The following is a 9,550-nucleotide window of genomic DNA, read 5'->3' on the forward strand; positions in this document are numbered from 1 at the left end:
AGTGTTGCTTCCTAAGTGGACAGTTTGATTTCACAGAAGTTTGATTTACTTGGAGTTATATTGTGTTGTTTAAGTGTTCCCTTTATTTTTTTGAGCAGTATATATACAATTTTTTAGCATTTCATTTTATTAAAAAAATGTAATGTTTTTTTTACATTTTTGAATAAAAAAACGTAGCCAGAAGGATCAAATTGTTATTAATTGAAATCTTCATTCCCTGTTAGAAGACCAAATTTTATTATATTAAAACTTAAAAGCTTTTTTGTGTAAGAAATCTTTCTTACACCAGATCCAGTTTTGAAAACCTTTCAAAAGACTTTAATCCAATAAAAAAATAGAATTCTTCTGTCTCAATATCTGAGTAGGAAAACGCAGAGAATTTGATATTTGTATTGAATTTATTTAGTGAAACGTCTCTTGTAATATTTTGACCACTGTGCTTTCTTCCCTCCTGCAGTCTGCAGTGATGCTGCCGCTGAAGGAGAAGGACAAACCCATCGTTCAGAAGCTGTTGACAGCCGGCTGCTGCGCTCGCTGTGTGCTCAGGTTCTGCTGTGTGAGCGTCCAGGCTGCTTATCGACAAGCACAGCATGTAGGGCTGCGTCAGATTCTGCTGGTTTCAGCTCATTTCTGTTGGAAATTATTATTGTGTGCGTCCAACACACAAAACAACAAAATATGTTGTTTTATATTTTGCAGGAGACTCTTAAAGAACTTCAGACTTTCATTATGGAGAAGGAAAACAACAAAGTCCAGGATTCAGCAGAAATCAAGCCCCATAATACTGAGTTATCTCAAACTGTTGAAGACCCTCCCTGTAAAAAGGCCAAACTGGATCCCACAGAGGCAGTTCAGTCAGAAACAGACGCTGCTGCCATGGTAACGCTGAAGAAGGAGTCAAGCGTGTGTGTCGTATGTTTGGGAATCCTGCAGGATTTATGTGGCCCAGATCAGGCAGCAAAGGTTTGCATTTGTCAGAAATTATTCTCTACTTTTTAATTAAAGGTGCAGTATGTAACACTTGTGTGCTTAACTGCACATTATTAGGCTGCACAATTCAAATATATTGTGTTTTCTTTAGTTTTTTTATTTAATCTTGGAGTTTTATTGTGTAATTTCTGCCACTTCCTAGAGCATTTTTGACTTGTCAGCTGTGTTTTAATCCAAGGAATATACTTAGATTAACTTTAACTTTAACTAGTATGTAACTTTAATTTAAATTTATATTTTTTTTTTTTTACATATTAAAACTGTCACCATGTTGTGACAGTTTGTTATACGTGAAAAGATCGATCTCCTTCTCTTCCTCCCTGAGGTAATATTACCGTCTGAAGAAATGTTCCGCCCCCAAACAAAAACAACTAATCAGAGCAAAGAGGACGGTCTTAGCGCTGTCAATCAACCTTGCGAATGCACTGCAAAATGTCCTAGTGACTGAGAAACAACTTGCAGTTACAAAAAAAACGTCTGTGGCCATGCTAACTAGCCTTAGCATGCACAACAGGTTGTGCTAGCTGCAGCATAGCAGAGAGCAATGGAGAGAGGAGGGATGAGCAGCGCTACACAGGTTGATTGACAGCACTAAGTAGTAGCACATGGGGAAGGTGGAGGAGATCGATCTTTTCACAGATTATGAGTTATACCAAATCATCAAATTTTTTAAAAATAAGAATTGCAGCTTTTATTTATTCTGCAGCTTTTATTTTTGTCACGAGGTTTTAAAATGTGATCAATTCTCATATTGTCCTAAAGTTAAAATCAGCTGCTGCGTTTCCACAGATCGCTGAAACAGTGAAGGCCCAAAACTACGAGTTTGACACCCTTGTGTTGTCCGTCTCTCTGCCGGCTCAGCTCTGTGTGCGTGAGGTCAGCACAGCCGAGACAAACCCGCTCTATTTGTCCTTCCATCCCAAAATAATCGTATGCTAAAGTTTTATTCTTTACCTCTTCAGCACTCCTGTTGGGTCCATGTGAAGAAGGAAGTCAGGTGAAAGAATTGATCTTGTGTTGAACATTTTGAACATTAATGTCTTTTGAAGTTTTGGACAATCTGAGTTGGTTTGGTCTTACAGACAGAAAGGTTTAGTGCTCGATAAAGATGATGTCATCCAGGTGAAGGAGGCCTTCAAGTGGGTCATGCAGGGTCTGGTCACAAGACAGCTGGAGGGCGTGGCTGTGGTTAGCAAGGTAAAAAGCACCGCCTGTGGAATCAAAACTCAGAGTCTATTCAAATAATATTAGATTGAAAATTATAATTAATTAATTTAATAAAAATACAACTGAAACAAAAAGTTATACGAAACAACATCAGAAGTTGCTCCACTTTAGCGTAAATTTGTTGGGATTTTATGTGATAAATTAGGTGTAGAAAAAGGTTAAAGTATTGTGATTGTATTCATTACATCGATTGGGTAATGAATACTCCACAGAAGATCATATTTTCAAAACATGTGTTCAGTTATTGGTCATTCCTGTTATTGTTTCAGAGTCCGTTTGAGGTCGGCGTGGAGTTCACTCATCCAAACACGGAATCTGACTGCCACTTCCTGTGAGTCCTCAACTGCAAAACATGTCCCATTCCTGCAGCGTTAAGTAAAAATGGAAACCAAACAGCCGTAAAAACAAACAACAAATCATTTTTGATTGAACAGAGATAAAATAGTGATCAGTTCAGACCTGCACACAAGTTTCAGATTCTTATTTTGCCTGCTTTGTTCTCTTCGTCCTGCAGAGCCAAATGCTGTCCTGACTGCTTCAAACCCACCAAGAACAAACAGGTAAAGATGTTAGAGGTGACCTATTATGCTTCTTTGAAAAGGATAAGGTAGGATGTTCACTACATTTGTTGCACAAAGTCATTCTTTGATAACAAGATTTTAGTCTGATCAGAATGATCTGTTTTAGGGCCTCCTGTTACTTTAAATCCAAAGAAGCTGCTGCCAGCCACTCTACCAACTCAACATTTACACTCAAACGTAAAAACGGCTGCAAATAGGCACACAATTATACAACTCACATCTTTGAAAAGCATTAGTAGAGCCTCCTGCACAATCAACAACAATGCAGCAAGTGGTTTCTGGATGGTGAGCCTGCAACAAAAAACTTGTCTTTTCCAGCAGCCATTGTACAGCAAATACAGCAGTAAAATACAGCACATTTAGTCAGCTGACCAAATGGTCTGGAACTCAGCTTGTGTTGCTAGGTAACAGAATTTGGCCTGGCTGGGGTTGCTAGGTATGGATGCAGTGCCAGTCGCATGTGATTAGGAGGTTTTTGAAACCAAATAATGGCTGAATGTTTTTTTTAAACACTTGGGCTGTTTTTAGAAGCAGTTAGGACTCAAATACAAGTAAAAAACATAAAAAAGTTAATTTTGCATAATAGGTCCCCTTTATCTTCTGGTCCACTGATGCCAGAGTCCAGTTTCTGTACTTCACTGATGCTGTGTTTAGCCTCTTCATCTACGATGCTTTTCCTTTTTTCTACAGTCGGTGTTTACCCGCATGGCTGTGGTCAAAGCTCTGGAGAAGATATCAGATGGGAAGTTTTTAGAGTAAGTAACGCTGAAATGAGTTGTCTCTACAAAGTGTTTTGTTTAACATCAATTGCTTTTTCATGTTTCTTTTATTTTTCCAGACATTACCCCTGTCCACCGTCAGAGCAGAGCGGCAGCTGCACCCCTCAGGACATCCAGTGTCTTCATGTCTCTGTCTTCATAGCAGGTAAAGCAAGACAATAAGAACCTTTATTTACATGTTTACTGTCTCATTTCTACTTTCAGGTCAGTTAGAACTACCAAAATTATTTCTATTTGCTAAATGCCAGAAAACGTAGCAGCGGGGATATTTTTAGAAATTTTTTTTGTAACTTTCTTTGTAGTTTGTGTTTAACCAATTAATTTTAGGGGGATTGTCATTCATCAACATTTTAATGGGTTTAAATGATTTTGGCGACGGCAACCAATAAAATGTTATGTTTTACTGATTTCCTCAATTATTGCTGACTGAATGTTGTACTTTGAACTGCCTTATTGCTGAAGTGTGCTATACAAGTTTATTTGTATAGCACACTTCACTTGATTGATTTATTAATTTTACCTCCAACACGTTGTGCTGGAAAAATGTGAAAACGTATATTTAAAATGCTTGAAACATTCTTGAATTTTACGGTGGGAAAACGCTACTAACCCCGTGTTCCCACCGATCAGGGAGGTACAACAAGTTCTGCCGCAGCCTGCCTCAGACTCCCTGGGTGATCGATGGGGAGAGGAGGATGGAGTCCTCCGTGGAGGAACTGATCGCCGCACCGATCCTGTCTGCCTTCAGAGCTGACGGTGAGTCCACATTTTAAACCCAAACCTCACCAGATTGCGTCGCCAAAGATTAGTGTTCTATCTAGATCAGACTAGTGGTCCGCGGGCGCCCTCTAGTGGTCCGCAAGGTACTGCATGTAACGACGGTTTATCTGCCGTGACGTCAGCTCAAAGTGCGACACGACAGCTAGCTTACCAGACGGCTAATGTTTAAAAATAATAATGGATAAGGTGCTTAAAAACCGGGTCACTCAAAAGAAAAACTGAATATACCGGTGGAAAGAAAGCAACGCCATGATTACTTATATGATCGGAGGAAGCTAAGTTATTCCTCCTGAGAGTATTGATGTGTCGTTCACGAACGATTCGAATCTTTTGATCGGCTCTATGCGGTTAACGGTAGGGCTTCAGCTTCAGTTGGTGAAAACTGTTCTTTTTATGACTTTACTCGCACGTCAACAGCTATTGTTATTTTTATTTATTTAAAAAAAAACTAAATTAATTAAACACAAGCGATAAATAGAATTGATAGAATTTGTTGGACAATTTAATATTTATAATCTCGCCACTAATATAATGGTGCAGAAGAGGATTTTTGTTTTTGGCAAAGCAACTTAAGTCTATTTTTCTTTTATGCTTCTAAATGTTATTACACTAATACTTGGTATTAAAGAACAACTTCTTTAATTTCAATGTGTTTAAAGTCGTTGGAAAGATTAAAAATTTCCTTTTATTGCAGATGTTGTGTTATTGTTGGGTAATTTCAAGTTAGATAGTCCGTGAGTGTTAAGTGGCCCTGAAAACGTTTGAGAAACATTGCCCTAGATGTTCGCTGAAGTCATAAAGAAACAAATAAATGGAGCAATTTAAAATTAAAACTAATCTGTGATTATTTGAGTCATATATCCCTCAGACATGTAGCTGATGTTATGCTCAGGTTGACCATAAAAACATCCTGAGAAACAAATACAGCAAAAGGTCTAATTCTGTGCTCTTAATTAAGTTTAACTCACTAAGTAATTTACATGAACTCCTCAAAAAACACAGCTTTTTTTTTTTTTTTTTTTTTTTTTTTTTAGGAAAAATACCAAAATGTGTTTTCTTTTTGTGCCAGGATTTAATTTCTCCTCCTCGGGCAGAGAGGATGTGGATGTCCGAACGCTTGGAAACGGTGAGATTTTGTTTGAGCGAATGAAATTTAAACTGTTTCTGGTTTCCTGTATAGCTAATGAGACAGAAACGGAAATCTTATTTTTCCACACAATTTTATTATAATAAAAACACATTTATATTCATCAGTTATTGTGTTTTTAGCCACTTTAAGGCCATAATTCTCAACCTTTTTTCTAACAAAATATGTATTAATTTATTTTTTTGTTGTCTTTTTCTTTGGGAGAATGACAACACAGGATTCATTTTGACTTTCAAAATAAAATTAACAAACACTAAGCAAGTTTGAAACTCTTAATTAGTAAATTCATTAATGGTGATTATAAATTACAATTATTAAAGAGCAATTAAGAAATAAATAATTTGGATTTTTTTTTTTGCCATAGCAAGTTTCACACTACTAACAAAACTAACATTGTTTTAATAAAGGGTTTAAATTGACCTTTCAAAATAAAATAAAGTTCTGGGAAACTTTTTAAAACAAAACTCGATGCCTTTCATTTATTATCATAAAAGTGGGTGTTTTCCATGGCCTTTCAAAATAAAGTTCAGAAACTTTTTAAAATACATAAATAACTAACAGTTACATTTATATTTAGTAGAGTCAGTGCTAAATTCACTGTGAAAATAAATCAGTGATGATTGAAAGTTTACATTACAGCTAACAGATAAACTTCAAAATAAAAGACTTTTTCTGTCATTGGATGGATTAATAAATTCACTCAAAGTTTCTTATTGGTCAAAATAATAATGTTATGTAGTATTTGGATGTCTTTACTTCCATTACAACAATATTTAGAAGATAAGGACCAAAATAAGAGAGAACAATGATGTTGGCTGCTAAACTCCAATTTGCCTCATTTTTATTTGTTCAGAATTTTTTCTAGTTTTTTTAAATTTTGTTGCGTTTTTCTTTGGCAGGACGTCCATTTGCCATGGAGCTGCTGAACCCACACAGATCTCGGTTCAGCAAAGTAGAGATGAAGCAGCTGCAGGAGGTGCTGAACGTCAAATAAGTGTATTTTAATTAAAAGAAATGCTACTTTTTCTCTTTAGAAGAAATAACTGTTGTTATTTTTGCTCCTTTGTCTCTTTCTAAGGCTCTTCAACTTTGCTGCACACATTTGAAAGTGTTTTAACTTACTTTCAAATGTGAACTTCGCTTTATCAATAAAATTGTAATTTGTAAACATAACTTGTCAGTTTCTACAGTGTGAAAGCTTCAGTCGTTACAGACTGTCAAGCTCTGCTTTGTTACATTTTGGAGTGTTTTTGGTCTTAATTTTGAATATTTCTCCTTCTAAAAAACATTTGTTTTCTTTGTATGCTTTTAATTTGAAATGCATTTAACAGCGTAAACTGTTATAAACTTGCACTTGCATCCACTTTGCATTGGTGTTTTTGGAATACATGAACCCTTTCAAATTGATTTCTTTATTTGAAAGTTTGTGAAAGATTTTGTAAGCTGCAGCTGTGCCGTGTTGATGTCATAATTTTATACTTTTGATCTGATTTCAGACGATAAACAAATCCTCAGAGAAAATCAGAGTGAGAGATCTGCAGATTGTAACCAGGTGAGACAACTGACAACATTTCTCTCCTTTTTCTACAGTGCTCAGAGTGTGAGAATCTGGTTCTCTTTTCTGTTGTGTTGTGTTTGTAAACTGCAGAGAAGCCATGAGTCGGATGAAGGAGGGAGAAGAAGAAAAGACGAAGTCGTACACGGCGCTGGTCTGGACTCAGAAATCCATCGAGAATGAAGACATTTCCTTCATTAACGACATCAAGGTGCTCAGTTTCTGTCGGTTCTGGTGAATTCACCGTGGCAACGTTGAGTTAATCGCATCATGATTGGATTTCATATGAAATGGATGCTTCAAAACGCTGCCACTTCTTCTCAAAATAAAGTAAAATAGCCAGATTATATAAAGGATAACTGTGGTCAGACATAAGTTAAAGTGACGTACTAATGTTACTGCTGTCGGCTTCTGCGTAAATAACAGCCAATCAAGAAATGAGGATTTTGACTTTCTGTCAGCAGGACCTGACTCTGGACCAGAAGACTCCTCTGAGGGTTTTGCACCGGCGGGCGTTGGCGATCCGGCAGAGGGTCATCCACAGCATGAACGTCCGCTTCGTGGATTCACATCACTTCTACCTGGGACTGAAAACTCAGGCTGGGACGTATCCTCACTTAAAGTCTGACCCGACTGACACTATTACAGACTGGACACGTCACAAATAGATGTGGAGCGGAGTATGTGACCCAATTCTTTGTTTTCGACCTTTACGTGGCCTGTATCTGATATTTTTGCGACAGTCTGAACAACACAGGTCGGATTTTTTCCAAATGCGACCCGGGCAACTTGGATATCCGATCCGGTCTTTTCAAATGTGACCTGAATCTGAATGGCCAGCTCAGATACCTGAATGTTCAGATTGATACGTTCAGGTGTCAACCTGATCATCGTTGATACACGACAAACGTCACCATTCTGCGTCCGCGGGAAGAAAAACAACAAACATGGCGGACGATAATGAGGATTAAGTTGCTAATATGCTGGCTCCGGTCGGACAACAATTCAAAATCGTGAGATATGCTCATCCGTTAGCATCCATGTTTACTTCCGCAAGCACTTCTTCTTCTTCTTTTTTATGGCGGTTGGCAAAACGCTGAGCTCTCTCTCTCTCTGTGTGACGCTATTGCGCCCTCTACTGCGCATGCCGGACACTTTCAGGTTGTTTGCGGTTCACACTGGAGATCAGATACAAGTCGCGTATATTTGGAAGTGTGAAAAACCACGACAAAAAAAAACAACAAAAACTGATTTGACAAAAAAAAAATCAAATTTGGGTCACTTCAGTCTGCAGTGTGAATGTAGCCTAAGTTATTGTTTAAAGTTCCTTAATGTCTGTCAAACAGCTACATCAAGGAGTTTGTCCATGGAGATTTCGGACGCACTAAACCGAATCTTTGTCAGCTGCTGAAGACCGACACGGACATCCTGGAGCTGGACGTGGAGGTGAGGATTGTAGCTCATGTAAAAGAAGTTAAAGGTGACCTATTATGCTTTCCTGAACAGGTTAGGATATGTTTATGGGCTATACAAAACATTTTATTATATTTTATGCACAAAATAATTCTTAGACAATGAGATTTTATTCTGCTCAGTTCTGCCTGTTTTGAGCTCCTTTCACAATCAGCTGTTTTATAAGCTGCTGCTGGCCACTCAACGTTTATTTTCGCACGTGAAAATGACTGCAAACAGGTGCGCAATTAAAGTTAACCTTAGAAAACCAGAACCTTAGAAAAGCAGAAATAGAGCCTCCTGCACAGCCAACAAGAATACACCAAGCAGCTTCTAGATGGAGAGTCTACAACAAAACATCGGTGTTTTCCAGCATAGCTGACCAATTGTGCTGGAACTCAGCTTGGGTTGCTAGGTGACAGGCAGAACTCCACTGGGGTTGCTAGGTAACAGGCAGTGACGTTACATTCACAAGGTTTCTGAATCGATTCACTTTCCAGACACAAATAAACATCGACTTATTGCCAAAAAAGGTGATTTTTTTTTAAGTGCTTGGTTTGTTTATAGAAGTGATTGTAATTTTTTTTAAAAAGGTGCAAAATGCGAATTTTTCATAATAGGTCTCCTTTAAAGAAACGGTTAAAAATATAAATAATGTGTGTTAATGCTGAGTCTAACTGGTGTTTCTGTTCAGTCGGTGGATGTGGACTGGCCTCCACCCATACCAGAGTGAAGGATGCCCTTTCGGGTCCCGAGAGGCTTTGGCTGGTTCTGCACTGACTGGTTCCTGTAGGTGCTGCTGGGAGGCTGGAAGATCTGGAACTGGAAACCTGACATCCGTCTGTCCAGCTCTAGGATTAGCTTTTCTGTTCGAGTCGACATTGTATATGAACGCATCTTCAGTTTGATTACATTATGTATTTAACAGCCCTGTCTGGTTCTGTTGTCATATATATTTAAGTTGGGTCATTTTGTAACCAAGTCCATTCAAGGATGTAATAAAGATCCTGGTCTAACTGTGACAGGTACACTATCAAAA

The 9,550-nt window shown here is 37.9% G+C and overlaps 1 protein-coding gene and 1 long non-coding RNA gene across 2 annotated transcripts in view; one reads left to right on the top strand and one right to left on the bottom strand.

Annotated features, from left to right (window-relative positions):
* Positions 1-9,550, top strand: part of pus10 (pseudouridine synthase 10) — a 10,515-nt gene extending 965 nt beyond the window's left edge. The window contains exons 2-18 of the mRNA XM_008418101.1: positions 458-592; positions 700-963; positions 1,780-1,866; positions 1,953-1,987; positions 2,073-2,187; positions 2,487-2,548; positions 2,732-2,777; positions 3,489-3,553; positions 3,637-3,722; positions 4,208-4,333; positions 5,427-5,483; positions 6,404-6,480; positions 7,001-7,056; positions 7,153-7,270; positions 7,524-7,666; positions 8,406-8,505; positions 9,206-9,550. Coding sequence (XP_008416323.1) covers positions 467-592; positions 700-963; positions 1,780-1,866; positions 1,953-1,987; positions 2,073-2,187; positions 2,487-2,548; positions 2,732-2,777; positions 3,489-3,553; positions 3,637-3,722; positions 4,208-4,333; positions 5,427-5,483; positions 6,404-6,480; positions 7,001-7,056; positions 7,153-7,270; positions 7,524-7,666; positions 8,406-8,505; positions 9,206-9,244 — 1,602 coding nt within the window. The 5' untranslated portion in view covers positions 458-466 and the 3' untranslated portion in view covers positions 9,245-9,550. The remainder of the gene's footprint in view (positions 1-457; positions 593-699; positions 964-1,779; positions 1,867-1,952; positions 1,988-2,072; positions 2,188-2,486; positions 2,549-2,731; positions 2,778-3,488; positions 3,554-3,636; positions 3,723-4,207; positions 4,334-5,426; positions 5,484-6,403; positions 6,481-7,000; positions 7,057-7,152; positions 7,271-7,523; positions 7,667-8,405; positions 8,506-9,205) is intronic.
* Positions 3,351-4,276, bottom strand: LOC103469990 (uncharacterized). The gene is made up of 3 exons (XR_534436.2): positions 4,188-4,276; positions 3,644-3,711; positions 3,351-3,521 (listed from the first exon to the last, which is right to left on the bottom strand). It is a non-coding gene; the product is annotated as an uncharacterized LOC103469990 (long non-coding RNA).

Source organism: Poecilia reticulata, linkage group LG1, assembly GCF_000633615.1.
Source record: "Poecilia reticulata strain Guanapo linkage group LG1, Guppy_female_1.0+MT, whole genome shotgun sequence".
Classification (NCBI taxonomy): domain Eukaryota; kingdom Metazoa; phylum Chordata; class Actinopteri; order Cyprinodontiformes; family Poeciliidae; genus Poecilia; species Poecilia reticulata.